Source organism: Nannospalax galili, unplaced genomic scaffold (genome assembly GCF_000622305.1).
Source record: "Nannospalax galili isolate Female #2095 unplaced genomic scaffold, S.galili_v1.0 scaffold1436, whole genome shotgun sequence".
NCBI lineage: Eukaryota > Metazoa > Chordata > Mammalia > Rodentia > Spalacidae > Nannospalax > Nannospalax galili.
Window position 1 is genome coordinate 14497 of NW_008338997.1, and position 25129 is coordinate 39625.

Sequence of the window (25129 nt, forward strand, 5' to 3'; positions counted from 1 at the left end):
CGGGCCCGGGCAACGCGGGGCCCTGTGCGACCGTGTCGGTGTTCCCTGGAGCCCGCCTTCTCACGATCGGCGACGCGAACGGCGAGATCCAGCGGCACGCGGAGCAGCAAGCGCTGCGCCTTGAAGTGCGCGCCGGGCCGGACGCAGCGGGCATCGCCCTGTACAGCCGTGAGTGGCGGGGACTGCCAGGGTGGGAGGGCGGCGTACGAGGCCGACCTTGCGGGGCGCGAAGAAGGGGGAAGGGGACCCCGCACCCCGCGATCGAGATGGCAGAGAGGACGGGTGTGCGCGTGGCAGCCGACCGGGAACAAGGAGGGGCAAGTGGGAAAGCCGAGTGAGGGGCGTGAGATTTGGAAAAAGGGGGCGCGTGGCAGGAAGCTGGGGGCCTCGGAGCATACAAGGGGGATGTAAGGAGAATCCGGGAGAGGGCGATTCTGGGGGTGCTTATCTCAGAGAACACCCGCCTCCATACGCACAGCACACATGGACTGTTGCAAAGTGGATCCCAGCGTGGAGCACCCCGGAGCACCGGGTGCCGCCCTTATGGAGGAGGATTTAGGGTTCGGGATCCCCCCGCACTAAGATTGGTAAACTTCTAGAAAGGAGGGCACAGCCCACCAGGGAGAGGGGTAGATCGCCCCCACAACCCCTCATAGAAACGTGGACGAGGGAAGGCGGCCTTGCTGATGGCCGGCTTTACAAGTCAAGAGGTAACACTGCCACCTCCCTCGCTGGCCACGCGCCGCCCTCCTGTCTTGTTTGAGGATGTGAGAAGCTGGTGACATTATCTGAAGCTGCTCTGAAAAACTGACATTTCTTTTAGGTGGGGATAAGGAAAAAAACCCCAGCACCTTGTTTTCCCGGCGCACCCCCACCCCCACCGCAGTCTTTGTAGTCCCACCTTTTTTTTGTTACTCTTTCTTCTTTCTGGCGATTTCTCAGTGGCATTTTGCAATTCTCTTTCACTAGGCTTTGTCTCCTACTCTAAGGAGTATCCAAAGAGGCCCAGATTGCTTTTTGATTGTGGGAATTTTTGTCCGAAGCTTGGAAATGAGTTGTTGGGAGACGGCATAGCGTGGGCCGGGATGTTCACACCGAGTTCTCTTCCCTTTGCCTTGACTTTGAAAAACCCAGGGAAAGAAAGGAGTGTGTCTGGCAGAACTGGGGTCTCCTAGGACCATGTGAAGAGATCTCACAGGTGAATTTAGGACGGATTAAGAAATCAAGCTTGGGTGGGTCCCCAGATTCCTGAGCAAGCCCATTCATTTGGCAGGCTAGGCTTACCCTCTAAAGTGCTCTGGACCCAGCACTTGGTAGGCTGAAGCAGAAGGATTAAAAGTTTGAGGCCAGCCTGGTCGAAATAGCCAAACCTTGCCTCAAACAGCCACTAACAGAAAGTTCTGGGAGGGTTGGGTTATTTGTTTAAATGAACTTTAAGAAAACATTTTATTTTATTTTATTTATATATTTTTTGAGACAGGGTCTCCTTGTAGTCCCAGATGGCCTGGAACTTGCTATGTAGATCAGGCTGGCTTCAGTCTCACAGAGATCCTCCTGATTCTGCCTCCCCAAAGCTGGGAAGGCACCACCATGCCTGGCCTTATGAAAACATTTTAGAAAGGTTTTTTTATTTCTAGAATTTTATGGAATTATTAGTTCCCAAATAATCAGATCCTACACCCAGCTCCCTCCATTCTCATCTTATCTTATTCCAGGAGTCTTTGTAGGTTGTTTTTGTTTTGTTGACAATTATGGTAGTGGACCAGCTGGGTGTGGTGATGCACACTTTTAACCCCAACACTCAGGAGACAGCAGCTGGTGGATTCTGTGAGTTTGAGGCCAGCCTGGTCTACATAGGGAGCTCTAGGCCAGCTAGGGCTTCAAAATGAGACCTTGACTCAAGGAAAAAGAAAAGTCGGCCAGGGGCTTATCATGGGTGTGCCTCTGGATTCAGTCCTCAATGCTGAAATAAAAATAAATAAATGAAAAAGGTTATCATCTCCGGGGGAGCCGGGGGAAACCTGGGCTTAGTGGTACATACCTATCATCCTAGCCCTTGGAAGGTGGAGGCAGGAAGGTCAGAAGTTCAAGGTCTTCTACCACATGGCTTGTATAACTTTGAGCAGATAGAGGTGAGAGGACAACTTTCAGGAGTTGGTTCTCACCTTACACCCATGTTGATCCCAGGCATCAAACTCTGCTTGTCAGACTTGGCAGCAAGTATTTTTACCTGCTGACCCATCTTGTCCCATTTTTCCCCATTTTTGAGACATAGTCTCGTGTTCCCTAGCCTGACTGTGGACTTGCTTTATGACCCAAACTGGCTTTGAATTCCTGATCATCCTACTTCTGCCTCCTACCTGCTGGGAGTCTAGGTTTATATCTCCCTGTTTAGCTTTGGGGTGCCATTAAGCATGGGTTCTGTGGGCAGTTTAAGCTGAGTGTGTTAATTTAATTTTATTTTTTGAGATGGTTGCCCTGTAGCCCCAGCTGTCCTGGAACTCACTGTGTAGACCAGGCTGCCCTTGAACTCACACTCAGCCTCCCAAGTGCTGGGATTACAGGCATGTGTCACTATGCCCTGCTCTCCCTCTGCCTTTTAGAGGGACAAAAGCTTCACCTCTGTCAGTTTCTGTAGCTAAACTCTAGGCTCCACTCCTTCCTCATGGTTTTGCCTCTGTGTACTTGTCTCCTGTTTCTGTTTTTTGTTGTTTTGAAAGAGTCTCATCTAGTCCTAGCATGTCTTGAACTTGATGACTAGCACAAACTGGCCTTGAACTCCTGATCCTCCTGCCTCAGCATCCTAAGTGTTGGAATTAATGATGCAAACCATTACTCTCAGTTCCCTTTAAATTGTGTGAGGTCTGGCCTGTAGAGGTCAGAGGACAATTTATAGGAGTCAGTTCTAGCCTTCTACCATGTGGGTCCTGGGGACAGAACTTAGGTGGTTAGGGATCAGACTCAGGTCATTAGACTTGGCTGTAAGTCCCTTTACCCAGTGGCCTAGCCTCATCTTTTATTAGGACACTTGGGCCTACTCTGAAAGTGGATGATGTCACCATGAGGTCCTTACTTATTTCCAAGACCTTATTTCCAAATATGATACTCTTCACAGATTCCAGGAATGAGGATATCTTTCTGGGGTCACACTACATGTGTTGTGGGGGTTTAAATCTCAGTTTCCTTCATCTCAGAGCAGGCCCACTGTCCTACCTATGTGAGAGGAGCAGAGTATAGCTGGCAGCTAGGTGGATCAAGGGGAAGCTCCCTTGTTTCCTTGGGGTGAACCAGGCCACTGGGGCATCAGGCCTTTGCTTGAAGTAAGCTTCCTTCCTGGTTTTCTGGGGCCTAGATGCTTTGGCCAAGCCAGAAGACTCTGCTAGTTGCTTTGAGCCACCTGTGTATCTAGACCCTGGGATCTGAATCGGTGTATAGGCTATTAGGAGGGTCTTTCAGGACACCAGCAGGAAATGTCCAGAGGCTTACATGTGGGAGATAGACCAGACGCCTCTGGAGTACTTCAAGGATCCAGACTGAATCTGAGTGTCTAGGTGCTGGGCAATCACAAGGCCTTCAGCTAACCTTCCAGCCTCTCTCTGCTTGTTTTCTTGCCCGTGGCAACAATTGCCCACAGCTTTGAGTCTTTCTATACCTGCAGTGGGTTGAGAGGTGTGGGAGAAAGAGCCTTTTTTTTTTTTTTTTTTCGAGACAGGGTCTCCCTATAGCCCCAGCTAGCCTGGAGTTTGTGTGTAGATCTGGCTGGCCTGGCTCTCACAGAGATTTGCCTGCTTCTGGCTCCAGAGTGCTGGGATTCTGGGATTGAAACCAAGTAGCCTGGTAGAAAGATACTTTTTTTAAAAATTACATATTTTTGGTAATTTCACAGATGAATACAATGTATTTAGATCATACCCACACCATCAACAGCTTTTTTATAGATTTTTTGTTGTTGTTGCAGTTGGGGTTTTTTTTAGGTCTTTTTGAGACAGGGCCTCCCTGTAGCCCTAGCTGGCCTGGAACTTACTATGTAGATCAGGCTGGCTTTGAACTCACAGAGATCTGCCTGCCTCTGCCTCCCTGCCGGCATTAAAGGCATGTACCACCGCCCAGATATAGATGTTATTTTTATTATTGTTACTATTTTGAGACAGTTTCATGTAGCCAAGGCTGGCCTCAAACTCACTATGTAGCTGAAGATGACCTTGAACTTCTAATCCTCTTGTCTCCACCTCCCAAGGGTTAGGTGTGAGCCACCAAGCCTGTTTTATGTGGTGCAGGAGATGGAACCCAGGGCCTCCTGCATACCAGGAGAGCACTCAATCCACTGAGCTACAGCCCAGACATGTCATCAGGCTTGTACAAGGAAGAGCTGGTTTTCTAGGATACCTCCTTGTGGTACCCTATGGTAGGAGAGAAATTCCTCAACCCCCTTGGCATCTTGCCCTTTAGTGGGAAGACTGACAGCTGCAGAAGGCCCCAGTCCCTCTGCAGAGCAGTCACCTGCCCCAACCTTCTAGCCATTTGAAGTTACCCTGGCTTTTGTCCATAGGATTGCCCATATGGCAGGCAGCTACCCAAACCAGGCTGTGTTCCCTGGTGTTGGCTTCAAGAGCCTTGAGGAAGCATTGGCATGGTCTCCATGTGCATGCAGGCTGCCACCCCTGGAAGGAGGCAATGTCTCAGGAAAGCCCAGCCAGGACTGGCCAGAAGAACAGAACCGACTCACAGTTGCTCAGCCTGGCACCATCCCCTCTGTAGATCCCGGTCATCCTTTTGTCTGGTCAGCACCCTGCATGTTCTCCAAACCCTTGGCTAGGAAGAAACAGCCCACATACACTCTGACAAGGGCTTATTTTATTTTGTAGACTGTGTTGGGATAGGGGCTGTAGTTTAGTGGGTAGAGAGCCTGCCTAGCAGGCTGAGTCCCATCCAAAGTACTGCATAAACCAGACCAGCATTGAGGAGGCTGATGCCGGAAGGTCAGGACTTCAAGGTCAGTCTGAACTAAGTTGTGAATTCAGACCTTGTTATGTAGCAGGATTCCATTACTGGGGGCCCTATGACTTCCCTCTGAGATGCTGGGTAGCCTTTAGCCTGCTTTGTGGGCAAGCTAGTAATATCATAAAGATAATCTGTCAGTTGGTGCCTATATGTTGCTTTTGGCTTTCATTATTTATTGAGCACTTACTGTGTACCATGCTGTGCATAAGCTTGTATCACCTACTCAAGTGCTTGACTTTGGGGCAGTCAGGGAAAGGACAGTGTAAAACCTGTGGGCCAATGGAGCCTACAGCCTTGTTTTTTTTTTTTGGTCTTTTTGAAGCAGGGTCTCCCTGTAGCCCCAGCTGTCCTGGAACTCACTATGTAGACCAGGCTGGCCTTGAACTAGCAGAGTTCGGCCTGCCTCTGCCTCCCAAGTGCTGGGATTAAAGGCATCTGCCACCACGGCCGGCTAATAAATTTTTTTTTTTTTTTTTTTTTTGGGTCTTTTTGAGACAGGGTCTCCCTGAGCTGGGATTAAAGGCATGCGCCACCTCACCTGGCTGGCCATAAATACACTTTTTTAAAAAAGGGGTTGGAGAGATGGCTCAGTGGTTAAGAGCACTGGCTGTTCTTGCAGAAGACCCATGTTCAAATTCCAGCACCCACATGGCATCTAACAACAGTCCTTAACTCCAGTTGTTCCAGGGATCCCATACCCTCTTCTGACCTCTGAGAGCATTGTACAACATGGGCGCACCTACCTACATGCAGGTAATACATTCATACACATTAAATAGTAATTTGAAAAAAAGATAAAAAGAAAGCTGGTGAAGCTTGGTGTGCTCAGGGGCTGAGCACACTCACTTGTGCTACATAGTGAGTTCCAGGCCAGTCATTAGGAAACTGTCTCAAAAAAATTTTTAAGCCCTGTGAAGTTGGGAATTCCAGTTCCATTTTACTGGTGTGAACAAGCCAAAGGGGTTTGTTGACTTGCCTAGGCTGCAGAGCTGGAGCTCTGGGCTGCCTATCTCTGGCCTTACTTTATGTTGTATGTAGCTCAGCAGATGGAAGAGGGTGAGTGCAATTTATCTTTATGTCAGAGACCTGAAGCCACAGCTGCTTAGACAAGATGACATCTTGTTTTTCATCAGTATTACCAGGTGTCAGGTGTCAAGGACTGGTGTGGAGGGTCTCAGAAGTCCCTTGGGGCTATCAAGATGACCTATCAGGTAAAATGTTTACAGGCAAGTCTGACAACCTAAGTTCAAGCCTGGGAGTCCATCTAAAGGTGGAGGGAGAGAGCTAACTTAAAAAAGTTCTTCTTGCCAGGTGCGGTGGCGCACACCTGTAGTCCCAGCACTTGGGAGGCAGAGGCAGGTGGATCTCTGTGAGTTCAAGGCCAGCCTGGTCTACATAGTGAGTTCCAGGACAGCTGGGGCGAGACCCTGTCTCAAAAAGATAAAAAAAAAAAATTTTTTTTTTAATTTTTATTTTATGTGTATGAGTGTTTGCCTGTCTTGTGTGTAAGTGCACCCATGTCATACACTGCCTGAAAAGGGCAGAAGAGGGTGGTACAGACTCCAGTTATAGACTAGGCTGGCCTCACTCTGACAGAGATTTGCCTGACTCTGCCTCCTGTGTTCTGGGATCAAAGGTGTGTGCCACCATGCCTGGAAGTGCTTGGCTTTTTAGTATGACTTCTGGGATTAAAGGCCATCTCCCCTTTGGGCTTTTAGTTTTTTTTTTTTCAAGATGTTTTTCATATTCATTATTGAACCAGCCAACTAGCCCATGTAGACCAGATAAAAAGCAAATCAGGGCTGGCGAGATAGCTTAGCAGGTAAGGATGCTTGCCACCAAGCCTGACCCCTTCCTGTGTCTTTTGGAGTTGGACCCCACTTTGTTACCTGTTTGCCCCAATTCATTGGGAAATGGGATGATTTTGCTTTTGTTTCTTGGGTCATGAATGGTTTGACTCTGAAAGTCTCATGAGAAGTCATAGCAAGAATCTGCGTTGAGACAGGGTCTTTTTTTTTTTTTTTTTTTTTTTTTTTTTTTTTGTCTTTTTTGAGACAGGGTCTCCCTATAGCCTCAACTGTCCTGGAACTCAGTAGGTAGACTAGACTGGCCTTGAACTCACAGGGATTCACCTGCCTCTGCCTTCCAAGTGCGCCCCCTCCCCCAAGCTAGACCGGGTCTTATTGAGCCCAAGCTGACCTCAAACTTGCTGTATAGCTGAGCTGGCCTTGGATTTCTGATCTTCCTGCACCCTCCTCCTGAGTGTGGGGATTACAGGTGTATGCCAACACACCTGCCTTTTAAAACCTGGAGATTTGGCCTCAAAAAGTGACTCAGTGGCTAAAGGTGCTTGTTGTCAAGCCCGACTAACTGAGCTAAATCCCTAGGACCCACATAGTGGTGGGAGAGAACTGACTCCTACAAGTTGTCCTCTGACCTCCATACTCAAGCATAAATAAATAAATGTAAAAGACAATTTTTTTTTTTTTTTGGTCTTTTTGAGACAGGGTTTCCCTGTAGCCCCAGTTGGCTGGGAACTTGCTATGTAGATCAGGCTTGCCTTAATCTCACAGAGATCCACCTGCCTCTGTCTCCTGGTGCTTGCAGCACCACACCTGGCAGAAAATACTTTTTTCCTCTTTTTTTATGTGTATATTGCCTGCATATGTGTAAGTGCACCAGTGTCGTGCAGTGCCCGCAGAGGTCAGAAGAGGGCATTGGATTCCCTGGAACTGGAGTTATAGATGGTTGTTGGCTGCCATGTGGGTGCTGGGAATCGAACCTGAGTCTTCTGCAAGAGCAGTCAGTGTTTTTTAAGCACTGAGCTATCTCTCCAGCCCCAGAAAATGTTTTTTGAATGGGAAGATTTCACATCAAATTCTGACTTTGTGCTTTTGAACAATTGGCCTGCCTGTCAACCCTGCCCTTCCCCAGTTGGCCTGTGTTTCTCATTGCCCTCTTTACATCCACACTTGCTCTGATTTGGTTCTTTTTGAACCTAGGTGTCCTTCCTTCATGTCTCATGATTGGGCCCAGCCCTTCCCAGCCCTTCCCCTTTGGCAGCGGAGTTTGAGCCCTTTGCAGGTAGCTGTGGTTCCCCCAGGCTCCACCCACCCCACAGGCCCTGGCTTTTGGGCCTGCCCTCTTCACTCACCACCTGGGCTTGGCTTTCAGCTGTGATTTGGACATCCACCAGCTTGTAATTTGGTTTAGCTGTCATTTGACAGAGCACGCTGACCTGCTGTGAACCTGTGTGTTGACAGAATCTTCCATGAGCTTGCAGCTGTACAGGACTTTTTATAATCTTGACATGTCCAGCTTGCTGGGACTCAGTCACTCATCTCTATAAAGTCACACCTGGGCTTGGTTGCGGATGTCATGAAGACATCTGGGGGAAGATACATGTCACCTGTAATGTTACCTTTCTAGAACCCAAAATGTGTAGTCTGAGCCAAGCGGGTCCCCAAAAGTGTAGGGATGGTGTCCTCCCTGAAGAGTGCTCTCAGGTCCTTGGTGAACTTATGAATGACATACTGAGCTTCCATGTAAGTGCTTAGATCAGCGTGATAGGCGGGGTGGACCAGGACAACGGCATGGACCACTCTGTGACTTGGTAACCTGGGACCAGCTTCGTTTAACAGCATGGCTCAGGAGACCCTCAGTGGCAGGTGCAGTTCCTGTTGAGGGAGCACACTCTTGAGTTTGGGGTCTGCTGGAAAGCCGTACCCAGCTGTTCTTGGGGGAGAGTTGAGGTTGGAATCTGAACCTGGTCTCTGAATGGGCCCCTCGGGTTTTCTTTTTATTTATTTATTTATTTATTTATTTATTTATTTATTTATTTATTTATCTATTTATATATTATGTGTATGCGTGTATTGCCTGCATGTAGGTAAGTGCACCCGTGTCATGCAGTGCCCACAGAGGTCAGAAGAGGCTGTGGAATCCCCTGGGATTGGAGTTGTTAGCTGCCATGTGGGTGCTGGGATTCGAACCTGGGTCTTCTGCAAGAACAACCAGTGTTCTTAACTACTGAGCTATCTCTCCAACCCCAGCCCCTCAGGTTTTCCTTTGTATTTATTCTGTATTTATTGTGGTGGTGTTGAGGGTGGAACCCAAGGTGTTGCACATACAGGTGCAGGCAAGTGTGGTACTCTGAGCTGTATTGCCAGCCTGTGAGGCCCTGAGACTGCCAGGTTTGTGTGAGGTACAAGGTCAAGATCAGTGGCTGTGATCTCAGACTGTGTTGTGAACTTCACTGGCCCTTCCCACCTGACCACAAGATAGGTGAGAACCACACCTCCCTCTCTGGGCCCATGTACAGAAATGCATTTAAGATGCTTGGTCAAGTTCTTTCTGTGGGTTCCTGGACAGATCCCTGTCAGACCCTGAGAAAGGCTGCTAGCTACTAGAGGGCTGGCCGAGCCTGGGGCAGGGGCTGTGAGCTGGAAGGGGAGAAGCTTTGAAAGAGCAGGAAAAACCAGCAGCCCCAGAGGCTACCACCAAGTCCCAGTGAGCAGTCAGGGTGTCTGGTAAAGAGGGCCAGGTAGCAGTCAAGTGATGCACCCCACCTTTCATTAATTGGCCCAGGGGGATGTATGCAAGAAGTAAGCTGCTGTTCCTACTACCTGCTTCCCAGCAGATAGTCACTGAACTGCCACTCTGATCCACTTGGGGAGTTGGGACACCTGAAGTAAAGCCTAGGGCCTCTATTTGTTAAATCAGTAATTACTGAATGTGCTTGTCCCAGCCTGGGGATGCAGCTAAGGTTCTGAGTAGCTGTCTCAAACATGCTAGAAGGCTTGGGTCCTGTCTCAAGAACTGCAAAAAACAAAACAAAACAAAAAATAAAAAAACCCCAAACAATAATAATAATAACAGTAACAAAATGCAGACTTTGCTTGTTCTGAAAGACAAACACTGCAGAGAGGCTGGAAGGTCTGGAGGTTCTGTAGGCCTTTTCAAAGGAGTGTTAGAACTTCCTGGGAAGTACAGGTGGCTCAGTGGGGCTTAGGGCTCACCATCAAGTTCCAGTTTTCCTACTCACCCTTTTATGATTGCTGGGACCTTTCCTTGCTTATAAAATGGGGGGTCCACACAGCATCTCCCTTACAGAGTCACTGTGAGGTCGAGCTGACAGAAGTCAAGTGTGGGATAGGGTAAAGCACGGGTCTCTCCCTAGCAGACCAGGTTCTGAGACCTGGGGGGTGGACTTCTGGGCTTGGGTTGACCGAGGGCAGCAGGTTGTACAGGGGCTATTTAGGCCAGGAGTGACCATAGCAAGGAAGTGGAGTGGAGAAGGCCAAAGGGTGCTTGCTCTTGGACAGCCTCCTTGAATCTCAGCATCTTGTATTGCGGGGCACTCATTTGAGCACTCAGCCCTGTAAAGTCAGACACAACCCCCACTGGCTGACTCCAGTACTGGAGGGAGAAAGGATGGGGACAAAGAAGGCTTCCCTTCTATCCCTGCTAGGCAGAGGGCCTGGTAGGCTCCGAGGAGCCAGCTAAGGGGAGAACTTGGTGGCATCTCCAGAACAGAGCAACTGCCTCAATTGTCTGTCTCTCCTCTCCTTGGGTCCCTGTCACAGCAGGCCTGGCTGGCCTCCTGTTCCCTCCTCCCCCTCCCAGCTCAGACCACAAGCTGCTGTGGCTTGAGTAGCAGAGATCTTGTGACCTTGACTGAATGAGGGAACTCTTGAGTCCTCCAAGAACAATCAAGGGTTTAAGGTTTTGGATGCTGCTTTGGATGGCCACCATATAGGGAAATGCATCTGCAACTGCCAGCTGCTGAGCTGCACCCTGGAGCTCCTGTGTGCTTTTAGGACCTACCTACAGCTTCCAATCCAGGGCCCTGGAAACAATAAGATGGAGCCCTCATCATCCTTCCAGGCTTGTCTCTCTCTCTTTTTTTTTTTTTGAGACAGTCTCCCTGTAGCCCCAGCTGCCCTGGAACTCACTAAGTAGCCCAGGCTGGCCTCAAACTCATAGAGATCTGCCTGCCTCTTCCTCCAGAGCACTGAGATTAAAGGAGTACAATACCACACCAGTCCTGAGGGGTTTTGTTTTTGTTTTTGTTTGTTTTTGTTTTTTTGACACAGGGTTTCTTGTAGCTCAGGTTGGCCTGGAATTCATTATGTAGCTCAGAATGACCTTGAACTCCTGAACCTCCTGCCCTCACTTTCTGAATGCTAGGATTCTAGGTATGAGCCACCATGCCCAATGTATGGTACACTGCAGATGGAACCAAGGGCATCTGGTATGCTGGGCAAGTATTCTACTAACTGCGCTACATCTACAACCCTTTGTGTGTGTATTTGTGTGTCTGTGAGTGCACGTGTGTACATGTGTGTGAAGACTAAGGTTGACACTGGGTGTCTTCCCTTTTCCACTTTATGCACTGAGACAGGGTCTCTGGCTAAACCAGACCTCACCAATGCCTCAAGTCTAGCTAGCTAGCTTACCCCAGGGAGCCCGTCTCCACTTCCTAGGACTCACACACACCCAGCATTTACCTGGGAGATGGAGATGTGAACTCTAGTCCTTACTCTTTTATGGCAAGCACTTTACTCACTCATCTATCTCTCCAGCCTTTTGTTTTGGATTATATATTTATTTATTTATTATTTATTTTTGGTCTTTTTGAAGCAGGGTCTCCCTGTGGCCCCAGCTGTCCTGGAACTCACTATGTAGACTAGGCTGGCCTTGAACTCACAGAGATCCACCTGCCTCTGCCTCCCAAGTGCTGGGATTAAAGGTGTGCGCCACCACGCCTGGCTTATTTGTTTATTTTTGAACATAGGGTCTCACTATATAGCCCTGGCTGGCCCAGAGTTTAGAAATCTACCTGCTTCTGCCTCCTGAGTAACAGTATTAAAGGCATTTGCACCATGCCCGAACTTGTATTTATTTTATTTATTTTTATTTGTTTTATTTTTGGTCTTTTTGAGACAGGGTCTCTTTCAGCTGAACTGGAACTCACTATGTAGGCCAGGCTGGCCTTGAACTCACAGAGATCCGCCTGTCTCTGACTCCTGAGTGCTGGAACTAAAGGCGTGCGCCACCATGCCTGGCCACCTTTTTTTATTTTTAATTTTCTTGAGACAGAGTTTCTCTGTAGCCCAGCTGGCCTGGAACTCATAAGTAGACCAGGCTGGCTTTGATCTGATAGAGATACACCTGCCTCTCCCTCTTGAGTGCTGGGGTTAAAGGAATCCTGCTGTTAAAGGTGTATGCCACCATACCAGCTTTTTTTCCTTTCTTTTTTTTTTTTTTTATCTTTTTTTGAGTCTTATTCTATAGCTCAGGCTGGCCAAGAATTCACTATGTACCTCAGACTGACTTTGAACTTGTGGCAGTATTCCTGCTCAGCCGACTGCAAGGACCATAGGTGTACACAATCAAACCCCACCACCATGAGCAGCTTTATGAAGGCAATTGAGACCAGCTTCACTGTGGCACAATGGGGCAGAGCCTGAGGTTCCCTCCTGTCTCCCCCCCATCTTCTCCCTCCCTCCCTCCCTCCCTCCCTTACTTATTTTATGGCTGTTGAATCAACACCATGACTTGCCTGTGCCTAGATATCCTTAGATGCTTTTGACAATTGTGGGTACCTGTGTAAGGGGAGGCTTTTGCCCAGGGCTGGCCAGTGAGCTTGTCCCTCTGCTCTGGGGTTTGTGTTGGGGTGGGTGGCTGGGTGCCTCCTTGCTCAGTCTGTTCCTCCAGCCACCTACTGTTTGTTTCTGGCTGTCAGACTGGTCATTCTTAGAAACTGGCCCATACTAGTTTGGGAAGCTGTGCGCCTTGCACAGAGCCTGAGTGCCCCCTCCCCTGCACCCCCATCTTTTTGTTTGCCTCTTTCAACCAGTTCATTTTGGCAAGGGCTCTTGTGGGCCCTTTTCTTTATTTTGGTGTTTTTGAGACAGGGTCTCCCTTTAGCCCCAGCTGGCCTGGAACTCACTGTGTAGACCAGGATGGCCTCGAACTCACAGAGATCCGCCTGCCTCTGCCTCCTGAGTGCTGGGCTTAAAGGTGTGCACCACCACGCCCAGGTGGGCTGTTTTTCTTTAGTACTGATGGCAGGTCTTTGCTTCCGCTAATTGTGTTCCCCAGGTGGGGTTCGTTTTCGTTAGATGCACAGGAGTAGTAGCGTGAAAGTCTGTTGGGTCTAGAAACTTGCCTATGAGTACTGGCAGGATGAGATGGAGAGGCTGCCTCAAAACCCCTGGCAGATTAGTGTTAACAAAAAAGGCATGCTCTTGCTATGGAATATTTAACCAAAGGCAGATTTGGAGGGCACTGCAGAACAAATTCACCACAGGCTTCCTATGACTGGAAAGGAAGATGGAGGAGTCCTCTGCCCCAGCCTGGAACCAATAGGTTTCTGTCATGTGCCCCTGAAGGACGACACCTCCTCACCCTTCACTGCCAAGGCTGTACCTGAGCCTTCAGGTGGAGTGGAGGCAGGAGGTGGAGGGTGACAGGGCACCCTTGCCTGTGCCCCTGCTTATCAATGTGCCCAGGATCCACAATAGCTAATGTTTACTAAGCATAAACAATGTGCCAGGCTGGCCCTGTTCCAAGTGTTTTTCTGAAGCTTATTGACTCTTTTTTTTTTTTTTTTGGTCTTTTTGAGACAGGGTCTCCCTGTAGCCCCAGCTGGCCTGGAACCCACTATGTAGAGCAGGCTGGCCTGCTCACAGAGATCCACCTGCCTCTGTCTCCTGAGTGCTGGGATTACAGGCATGTGCCACCACACCCAGCTTAATTTATTGATTTTTAAAAAAATCTTTGCCTTGAGAGAAAGTAGAGAGAGAGAGAGAGAGAGAGAGAGTGTGTGTGTGTGTGTGTGTGTGTGTGTGTATGTATGTATGTATGTGTGTGCGCGCGTTCGTGTGCCTGTGTGGAGGCCAGAGCATAGCCTCAGGTGTTGGCCCTCATCTTCCACCTTGTTCTAGGCAAGAACTGTTGCTGTTTGCAGATGTGCATGCCAGGGTAGCTGGCCTATGAGCTCCTGGAGATTCTCTTGTCTCACCTCTTACCTCTTGCCTCCCTGCACTGCGGTTCCAAACATACGATACTGTGTCCAGCTTTACATGGGTCCTGGTGTTTGTGTAACTAGTGCTGAACGAAGTGCTCAGATCCACTGACTTGTATGTGTGGTCTGGTATTTGTGGTGTGTTGTCGGTATGCATGCCCATGTGCCTACATATAGAGGCCAGAGGAGTATATCAGGAGACGTCCTCTTTTGCTTTGCATGTTATTTTATTGTTATTTTTTAATTATGTGTATATGGGGGGGTTGTGCATGTGCATCCAATGCTGGAGATACAGGTGGTTGTGAGCCGCCTGATATGAGTGCTGAGAATCAAACTTGGGTACTCTGGAAGAGCAGTACACACTCAACCACTGAGCCATCTCTCTATTCCAAGGTTAATTTGTTTTGTTTTGTTTTGTTTTGAGACAGGGTCTGTCTAACTCTAGCTGGCCTAGAATTCTTTTGCCTGCCTCTGCCTCCCAAGTGCTGGAATCAAAGGTGAGCACCACCACACCCAGCTCCACCTTAGTTTCTGAGGCAGGATCTCTCAACATTAGCTGGGGGGGGGTTAAACTGGCTAGTCAACCAGCTCCTGGGATTCTCCTGTTTCCCACTGCTGGGTTACAGGCATGCTTGGTCATGCCCTGCTTTTTCATGGGTGCTAGGATTTGAATTCATGTCCTATCTCATGGCAAGCACTCTTACCCACTGAGCCATCTCAGCCTTCCACTGACTTTTTTTTTTTTTTGTCTTTTTGAGACAGGGTCTCCTTGTAGCCCCAGCTGTCCTGGAACTCCCTATGTAGACCAGGCTGGCCTCGAACTCACAGAGATCCGCCTGCCTCTGCCTCCCGAGCGCTGGGATTAAAGATGAGCATCTCCACACCCTGGCAAATGACTATTTTTAACTATCTGAATATCCTTGAAAGTTGGCCCTGTTAGAACATGTTAGTTCAGGATTGACCAGAGCAATTTGTGTATGAAAGATAAGATCAGACCCCAGGAGCAGAGTGTTCTTTATTAACAATAAAGGTGTAGACAATTTCTCAGAATTTGAAACTGTGCCCTCAGGCACAGTTGGTGGGTAGGCTGCTTGTAGGGTGTAGGGGTGACTGGGAACAGGGTGGGTAGGGCTATTTTCATAGTTCAATGTAAGTACTGGTGACATGGTTTAGAAGTTTGAGGCAATAGAGGCTGTTTGTTTTTCCAGACAACACAGCTGGGGGCTTTACACAGTTCTTGGGTTGGAAATTAGCTTGGATGTGAGGTTTATCAAAGGTTTACTGAACTGGTATAGGGACATTTGGAAGACAGCTCAGGACCCTTTTGAGTCTAGGCATTTATCTTTCAGTCCTGTTTCCCCAGGAGCCCCAGCAGCCCCAGGTGCTCCTCATTTTTACAAATGAAGCCATGCAAGCAGCAAAGGTAGGTGGCAGTTGTATTTCCAATTTAGGTTTGACCTCAAGTCTTGCCTTTGGCCATCAGGCTTGCAGCTCTCACGCCATTGCCCCCTCCTCTCCTCCTCTCACACTTCAAATTCTAGTTTGGTGACATAAATCAGTTGAGCCACTGGCTTGGAGGTCTTCACCTGAGGAGCCACCCCTACCCCCCATCCTAGTTCTGTATCTCTGACTGGGCTATGGCAGACTAGAGTCCTTCAAGCCAGGCTCTTGTCTTCACCCCACTGCTGTGCTGCTGTGGTTCTGCTACTCTGGCAGCCAGCAGCTGTGCCCCCCACCCCCGGCCCCCAGCCCACATCACATCTGGAGAGGCAGCCTGCAGGCCTGGGTGGAACAAGGGGAAACTCAAACGTCTTGTATTCTTGGAGGCCTCAGTGGCCTTAGTGGCCTGATGGAGGCCCTTCTGGCTCATTACAGCCCAGGATATCCTGTTTGTCCCAAATGGGCCCTCAACCAGGACTCTGGCCTGCAGCTGCTGGCATTTGTCTGTTTCTTCTGCCTCTGCCTCTGCCTCTGGCAGTTTAGTTTCTTAGCAGCCACCCTTTTTCCACTTGAGGCCCCTGGGGTCCCTACCACTGCTCCCCAAATGCCACATCCCACCCTAGTCTTCCAGGCTTGGAAAATGGCCTGTCCACTAAAGACCTCATGGAGCTTTGTGGCACAGATGATGGCTGCACTCCTGGGCCTCCCTTACAGCCTTGGTAGGCAACCTCCCTCTGTTGGAGAGAAGTAGAGTGTCATTTCTACTGTCCCAAGACTACACAAAGCCAGAGTCCCTTGGGACCCCCTGACCCAGGAGACTAGGCTGAGGTTGGCTGGTTCTTGGGTCCTCACCCTAGGTTGCTCTTGAGATTGGGTGCAGGGAGGCCTGGTGGTGGTTGGGAGGACCTGATGGGGCCACCCAGCAGATGCCTGAGAGCAAGGCCTGGTGTCCATAAATCACAGTCCAGAAGTCTGCAGGAGAAGAAAGGCTAGGCCAGCTGCAGAGGAGCTGGGCTGTTTGTCATCTTGCTCCCCCTTTTCATAATTATCTACTAAGCTTCAGATTTGCAGAACCCAGGGCACATCTGCCAGTCCTTTTTGTAGCCACAAAGCCCCTGCCTAACAGAGGCTGATTAGCATAAAAGGGGAGACATTTGCATGTAATTGCCCCAAGCATTCTTTTCACAGAGGCTGAGCCCTTTCTTTGTCTGGTCCTTCTGTTCTTGGGGTCCCCTTCTATACACCCCACAATTATACTCCAGACCTGGCCTCAGGGAAAGACTCCACTGACTGGAGCAGCCCTTTAAGGGGAGCTGCCTGTTGAGCACTCTCCCCAGAACAGGGGCCTTGTCCAGCCCATGGCCACCCCATGGCCACCCCAGAGGTGACCTGTGTGTACTTGCTTGCTTGTTTTTGACAGGGTCTTATATAGCCAAGGCTAGCCTTGAACTCCGGATACTCCTGCCTCTACCTCCTGAGTTCTGGGTTTACCTCATTTATGCAGTGCTGGAGATCAAACTCAGGGCTTCATGCACCTAGATAAGCACATCCCTAGCCCCAGTAGCCACTTCTTTTGGCCCTGTCCTGTCATTGAGTAATTTGAGGACTTTTTCTTTTACGTTTTCCTTTTATGGCAGCAATAGGGATCGAACCTAGAGACTTGTAAGTGCTAAATCCCTAACCCTTAATATCTCTTAAAATTGTGTTTGTGTGAGAAAGACTGTGGGGCAGAGTGGGTACTGTGGGCTAGCTGAGGTGGCTGTTTATCATTAGAAAATATTTTCCTCTTGGAGTGGTGGCACATGTATATGATCCCAGCCCTTGGGAGGTGGTAGCGGGACAGTTAGTTTAATAAGTTTAAGGCCAGCCTGTGTTAGTGAGACCTAGTCTCAAAACCCCTCAAATATTTTCAGCATATTGTTTAAAACTGATGTGCCAAATACCTCTGCAGTTCCTCCCTCTTCTTCGAAAAATGGTATAGAAATTGAAAGGCCCTCCCTGTCACTTCCCCCTCCCTGGGTGCCACCGTAATCTGCAGTCACTTTATGCTAATATCAGGTATCCTTTTCAAGTCCCTTAAAAAACTAACTGCTGTGGTAGTGTACACTTTAATCCTAGCATGCCCTGAGGCAGAGACCCATTTCTGAATTCAAGGCTAGCTTGGTCTAGAATACCTCTGAAAGGGACCGTGGGTGTCCTTGACCTGTAGAACAGCTTGTTTAGCTTGCACAAATCCCTATCTACCAACCCCACACCCCTCCCAAAAGATTACACGTAGTGTGTGAAGCTAATTTTTTTGTGAGGGCCTTCCAGGTAAGCTGGGTCTAGGATAGGGAGGGAAGCAGCTCTGCTGTGCCTGTTATTGCCTTGTGTCTAACATTCTCTGTGGCCTCCTCTCTATTCACTGCCTGTAGGTGGGTGTTTGTGCCAGCCTCACCCTACAGTGTGCCCAGGGTATAGGGTGTGTTCTATTTATTTTGACTTTTCTAGACAAAGTTCAAGCTGCTGACTGATTCTAGAGCTGATGCTGGCCTTCTGCCATGCTGGCAGGGGGAGGGAGACTCCCTCATCCCAGGTGTCTGGAATGCAGCCCCGAGCTGGACTGCCCTGGGGCAGGCTGACCTTGCCAGTCCGGCCTGCCCCATCACACCCACTGGGGATACAGGGGTAAGTGTGGTTTTGGCTCTGGGAGACACCTCTGCATGGAGGGGCAGTGTTGGCCTTCTTCTGGTCAAGGTCTAGAGTCAGGCCTCAGTGTGGCCTTCTCTGTAAGCCTGGTTATCTTCCTTGTGCAGTGTAGAAATTCTACCAGCTAAGGAGGGTGTGACCCCAAAAGCCAGCCTATTCAGTTAACAGAGGGGCACCTAATAAATCCCTATCTTCTGTGCATAAACCTGAGCACACTGGTATAAACAATTTGAGAGGGAAGGCTGGCCTAAAAAAGTGTTCCCTTCCCAGGGGCAGCCAAGGTGCGTGCATTCAGATAATTTCCAGACAACCTTCCCACTCCCTCCACCCTAGTCCCCTCTTGTTTTTATCCCTGTATTGCATGTGGCTTGGTGTGGCGTGTGTGTGTAGGTCAGAGTATAACTTCCAGTGTTCTTCCTCAGGCACCATCCATCTTGGCATCCACCTTTTTAATTCATATATGTTGTGTGTGTGCACACATGTTGTGGGGCATACATACCATGGCGCCTGTGATCAGAGGACAGCCTAGTAGAGTCAGTTCTTGGAGTTCCCAAGATTGCATCACCTGATGGACCATTGGCTCCAGGGCCCCACCTGCCTCTGCCTTCCAAAGACTGGGATTGCAAGTGTGTCCCACCATGCCTGCTTTTTAAATTTTTATTTATTTAATTTTATTTAAATATTTTTCTTTATTATTTTTATTTTATGTGTATCAGACATTGGATCCCCTGGAACTGGAGTGCTCTTAACCCCTAGGCCATCTCTCCAGTCCCCGATGCCTGCTTTTTAAATATGGGTTCTGGGTATTGAACTCAGGGCTCCCTGCTTTCAGGTCCAGCACTTTTACCACCTTGCCCCACCTGCCCAGCCCAACATGCTCTGTTTCCTTTTGAGACAGGGTTTCACTATGCAACCCTGCCTGGCCTGGATGATGTTGTATTAGTCACTCTTCTGTTGCTGTGATAGAAACACTAACCAAAGCAACTTATAGAAGAGTTTATTTGAGCTTATGGTTTCAGGGGAACTACAGTCCATCGTTGTAGGGAGGCTTGGTGGCAGGAGATGACTGGAACAGGAGAAGAAAGCAGAGAGCTCATATCTTCAAGGGAGCACAGGAAGCAGGAGAGAATGACTTGAAATCCAGCAAGGCTTAAGAACTCTCTAAGCCTGCCCCCAGTGACATGCTTTCTCCAGCATGGCCACGCCTTCTAAGACCTCCCAAAATGGCGCCACGAACTGGGGACAAAAATGTCCAACTACTTGGAGCCTTTGGGGGGGACATTCTCATTCTAACCATCACATATGTAGATCAGGCTAGCCTTGAATTTACAGAGATTTGCCTGCCTCTGCCTTCTGAGTGCTGGGATTAAAGATGTGGGCTACCATGGCTGACCAGTATGGTCATTTTAGCATGGCAGTGTGTGCAGGTCCATCCATTTACCCATCCATTTATGGATTCATTCATTTAGTGGTCATCAGCTCCTCCGCTGCTTAGGGCCTTATGCTGTGTCAAAGGGATGTTTGCAAGTAGAGCTGTGTAGAGTAAGGCAGGGAAGGGGTGCCTGATAGGAGTGGCTGTGATTCACCTCTAGGGCTGGGCCAGAAGAGCCTAGGGTAACCTCATGGTCCTCAAATACCCCTCGGTGGGCATTGTGGCAGCAGCTGCTTCCCAGCTTTTTGAGGACAGTGGACCCTTTGCCTTAGGTTGAAAGCAGGAGAGAGGCCTGGCTGAGTTCCTTGGCCATTATGTCTGCTGTTAATTAAGCTTTGCTGGCTAATCCCACCTTCCTCACTCAGCAGAGGCGGGCTTTCTGCCCTCTGCATGCCTGCTTTACTCATGTACTCAGACCAGCCTGCTTGTAGGACAGTACCCAGGATGAGTTCCAGCCTTCCCTAGGGTAGGTTCCACACTGCCCCAGAGTGGGCTCCAGCCTTCCCTAAGGGTTATATGTCAGTCATCAGACTCCTAGAAATGTTAGGATGGCCCTTGGTCTGATGAGGAAACCAAGGGTCAGGACCACAGCTGGACAGTGATCCTCCTAGACCAAAGCCTGTTATTTGAGTCCTTTCCTAGCTGGGTGGCCCCACAATAATTTCCTGACCACACAGAACAGAGGGAGAGCTCTTGGTGCCCAGTGATCTGGAGGTGAGGTTACTGCAAGGGGTTGGGGGCAGGGCTTGGCTTCCTCTGCTCTCCCCCATCTGTGCTGTGACTCATATCATCATTAAGTGTGCCTCAGCCTGTTTCCCTTCCTTTAAGCACTGGTTTCCACTCTCCTGGCTTCTTACTGGCTGCCTCCCACCCACGGCTCTTAGCTTGGAGAAGGAGGGCCTGGGCCTTCTGCTTAAGGTGGGCCCTGTCCTGTGCCTTGTGGGAAGCTGGCTATGGCTGGGTGGGTTCAGGGTGGCACCTTGATTTTGGCAGGTGTAGGGGAACCTGCAGCTGGGGGAGAGGATTTCTTTTTCCATGTTGTACTTGGTAATGGAAGGTGAGTTAATAAAAGGTCTCACATTGAATAATGTGTGTGCTCCCTTCCCACCATAGATCTCTCTATGAGTTAGATGACTGTAATAGTTCTCCTGCTGGGAAAGCAAGCGTGAGAGATGGTGTGGCCCTTGTGTCCCACCTTGACCTTTGGTGTCTCCCTGCCCCTCCCTGTCCCTCCTCCCTATCCTTGTGTAGAGATGGAAGGTTCTATTGAAGGAGAGAGCTTCATTCCAGGTCCCCCTAGCCCTTCTGTGACAACCTGAGGCACTGAGGAATCCTTCTTTGTTCTCTTGCTTTCTGGAAGCAAGGGTTGGGGACCAGTGACCTCCAAGCAGTGGGGAGACCCCCCAGCTACTATCATAGATATGGACAGGGGCAGGCCAGCATTTGGACAGGGCCCCTGGGCTTCCACCTTTGTGACCTCTCCTGGTTGGGGAGACACCATTCAGACCAACATTCCTTGAGTGGGTGCTGGACCAACAGCACAGGCAGATGTTAAATGAAGAGGGGAGCTTTTCCAGAAAGTGCTAGAACACCCCTGGGAAGAGGTGATAAGGACAGAGGGGAGGGCAAGACTGTTCTGTCCCATTGGGGGGATGAGAGAATCCTGGGTTAGACTAGAGTCAGCAAAGCAGTAGATGTCAGCAGAGGGCCTGTGAACCTCATGTAGAGTTGGGGATTATTCCCAAACTCTGAGAAACCATAAGACCATGAAGGTTGTTTTTCTGTTTGTTTAGTGGGGTTTTCAATTTTACTGTGTTTTTGTGTGTGTGTCTGTGTGTCTGTGTGTGCATGCACAAGTCAGGACTCACTTCTGGCTTTACACCTTGTTGTCTCATTGTTAGTGCCTCTACACAGAGTAACATCGGCAGGCTAGCTGATTTAGGAGCTTTTGAGTGATTCCCTTATCTCTGCCTCTATCTCCTTGTAGGAATGCTGGGATTATAGGTGCACACCACTCATCTGGCTTTTTATGTAGGTTATGTGGATGGAACTCAGGTAGACAAGCTTCCACTTTTAACCCCTGAGCCATCTTCCCAGCCCACTTTTTTGTTTGTTTGTTTTTTGAGATAAGTTCTTCCTGTAGCCCCAGCTGGGCTGGAACTTGATATGTAGACCAGGCTGGCCTAGATCTCACAGTTAGTCTCCTGAGTGTTGAGATTAAAGGTGTGTGCCACCACGCCTGGCTTCCCCAGCCTACTTAAAAGAAATTATTTCGTATGTATAAAACTGCTGATCCAAGCCAAGTACAAGTGCTTGTTTTTTGTTTTTTTTTTTCAAATATTTCATTTATTTTATGTATATGAGTGTATTGCCTGCATGTATATTAGTGCACTCTTGTGTTGCAATGCCTGCAGAGGTCAGAAGAGGGCATCAGATTCCCCTGGAACTGGAGTTACAGATGGTTGTTAGCCACAGCTGCTGGGAATTGAATCTGGCTCCACTGCAAAAGCATCCAATGCTCTTAACCACTGAGCCATCTCTCCAGGCCTGAGTATGAGTGTTCTGCCTGCATATATGTGAGTGCATCCATTTCATGCAGTACCCAAGGAGGCCAAAAGAGAGCATCAGATCCTCCATAACTGGAGTTACAGATGATTGTTAGCCACTCTGTAGGTGTTGGGCACCGAACCTAAGACCTCTGCAAGTGCACCCAGTGCTCTTAACTACTGAGCCAGTTTAACCCCACCCCTCCTTATTTTTGCTTTTTAAATTTTTGGACTTTTGTTTTTTTTTAATTTTATTTATTATTTTTATTTTATGTGTATGCGTGTACTGCCTGCATGTAGGTAAGTGCACCCGTGTCGTGCAATGCCTGTAGAGGTCAGAAGAGGCTGTTGGATCCCCTGGGACTGGAGTTATGGACAGTTGTTAGCTGCCATGTGGATGCTGGGATTCAAACCTGGGTCTTCTGCAAGAACAGCCAGTGTTCTTAACCGCTGAGCCATCTCTCCAGCTCCATGTTTGTTTGGTTTTCATACAAAGTCTCTATCGCTCAGCAGTGGAAAGCTCCCATTGATACAGGGTCTCACTCCATAGTCCAGACCAGTCTGGAGCTCATTGTGTATCCCAAGTTGGCCTCAAACTGGAGCTGATACTCCAGCCTTCCTTTCCTAAGAGCTGAGGAATAGGTGTGAGCCCTCATGCCCAGCATGTTTTTGTAGGATCTTACTATGTTGCTCAAGTTGGTCTTGAACTCATGGGCTCAAGTAATATGCCTTCTTAGTGTGCACAGTGGAAAGGAAGTTAAGCATAGGTGCCCAGAAGATGGGCTGAGTTGGATATATGTGACTTGTGAATCCCCTGGTTTTTGACCTTCCTCTTGGTGCCAGGCATTAGGGTAGACCCAGGATATGCTAGCAAAAAGACAGTCAGGGTTCCTGCCATCCATGCCTGCTCTGTATTTTCTTCAGTCCTGGGACCAGGGGGCCCCTGTGCCTCAGGGTCCCCCAAATTCTGCTACCCTGGGGCAGTGACAAGGAAAGGGCATGTGAGAGAGAGGCTCTCTGATGGATGGGGAACAGTAGCCTACATTCCTCTGCCCTCACCATATCTTGCCTTACTACTGCTGTAGCTCAGCCACCTCCATCTCCTTCCCTTCCATGTTTCCTAGCATGAGAGCTATCCTGGTGCTCATGGCTGTGGGAACCTCTAGATTCAGCAGCTGTAAGCTTACCCAGGCCTTGTTTGGTCTCTCAGCTTGGCAGCCCCTCTTCTCCCTCCATGGGCAAGTGCCATGGGCCCCTCACTTGGAGAACTCTGTCACTATGTAGCCTGCCTCTTCCTTACCATTAGGATGGGGAGTAGATGTCCCCATTGCCTCTGTCTGCAAATGAGGAAGTGGGTGGAGATGGGACTTCACACTAGCCTCTGTACCTGTCATTCTAGACATGGCAGTGCTGTGGGCCACTTTGTTTTATCAATAAAGTTTTATTGGCGCAGCCATAATCAGTTTACTTATTGAAGTATGCTGTAAGGAAGAATGAGTCATTGTAGCATAGATCATCTTTACTACAAAACCAAAAATTCCCTTCCCCTGCCTGTTTTTTTTTTTTTTTTTTTTAATAATTCTGGGGATGGAGCCCAGGGCCTTATATATGCGACTGAGTTACACTCCCAGTATAGTCATAATATTTACTTTCTGGTTCTTTTTTAGAGAAATACGGCTATACCGTGTTCCACAGTTGAGTCCTAGGGCACATTGGTTAGGATCAACAACTCTGGAGCCTGTTAGCCCTCTTGCTGTGTGACCTTGAATGAGATCCTTAACCTCTCTGAACAAATGGATGAAGTAATGAGGAAATGAGAGGCCTGTGTAAAGTGTGTGGGGCTTGGCTCATGGTGGGAATTAGGTGGGGGGTTGATATGGATAGACGAGGGACTTGCTTTGCACAGAGCACGACAGGCTGCCTTCAGGTGTGGGCTTTTCTACCCATTGGGATTGATTCTCTGAGCCCAGTTGCCCTGTGGAGCTCTCTTCTGTCCTCTGGACTCTCAAGAATCTCATTTCTTGGCCTCAGAGCTTGAAATGGGAAGGCTTTGATGACCTGGGTGCCAGGTGGGCACAGCTGGGAGTCCTCAGCATTGCTCGTAACCCCTGTCTAGGTCTAGTTCTTTGTGCTCTATTTGACTTTGGTTTTGTTTGTTTGTTTGTTTGTTTTTTTATCTCTTTGAAGCAGGGTCTCCCTGTAGCCCCAGCTGTCCTGGAGCTCACTATGTAGATCAGACTGGCCTTGAACTCACAGAGATCCGCCTGCCTCTGCCCCCAAGTGCTGGGATTAAAGGTGGGCACCACCACGCCCGGCATTGACTTTTGTTTTTTTTGAGGCAGGGTCTCACTGTGTAGCCCTGGCTGGCTTGGAACTCCCCTGTGTAGACCAGGCTGGCTCCCAACTAACAGACCCACCTGCCTCTATCTACTTGTCACCTCCCCAGGGTGGCAGACCAGGCTGGCCCCCAACTAACAATGCATCTATTGATCCACCTGCCTCCTGAAAGCTGGGATTAAAAAGGTGTGCTACTGCACCTGTCCATTGTGCTGTATCTGAGATATATTTCAGAACCTTGGAGAAGCCTCCAGACAAGGCCTGTTCCTACCCATGACCTCCCATCCCTGGTCCCTCTGGGGAACTTTGGGGAAAGGAATCCTAGCTGTGGCCTGAGGACCACTGATGTGAGCCAGCATAGCCATCTGCCTGAATGTGTATATGTTTGTGCAAGAATGCATGCCCGTGCACACTCATGGAAGCCGGAGGAGGTCATTGAGGACCTCTTTCTCCATCTTTTTCCTTTGAGACAGGGTCTCTCATTGAACCCGGAGCCAGACTGGCAGCCAGCAGGGCAGCAGTGATCCTTTGCTCCCTCAGTGCTGGGATTACAGGAGTGCATGTGGCCAAACCTGTCTTTTTACAAAGGTGCTGCAGATTCAAACTCGGGTTCTCATACCTACTGAACATCCACCCCCCTCCTTTTAATTAATT

The 25129-nt window shown here is 49.1% G+C and overlaps 1 protein-coding gene across 1 annotated transcript in view; it reads left to right on the top strand.

Annotated features, from left to right (window-relative positions):
• Positions 1 to 2: 2 nt before the first annotated feature.
• The window catches only part of Carm1 (coactivator associated arginine methyltransferase 1), a gene marked incomplete at its 5' end in the record, with an annotated part of 55347 nt that continues 30220 nt past the window's right edge, over positions 3 to 25129 (top strand). The window contains one exon of the mRNA XM_008833549.3: positions 3 to 168. Coding sequence (XP_008831771.2) covers positions 3 to 168 — 166 coding nt within the window. The remainder of the gene's footprint in view (positions 169 to 25129) is intronic.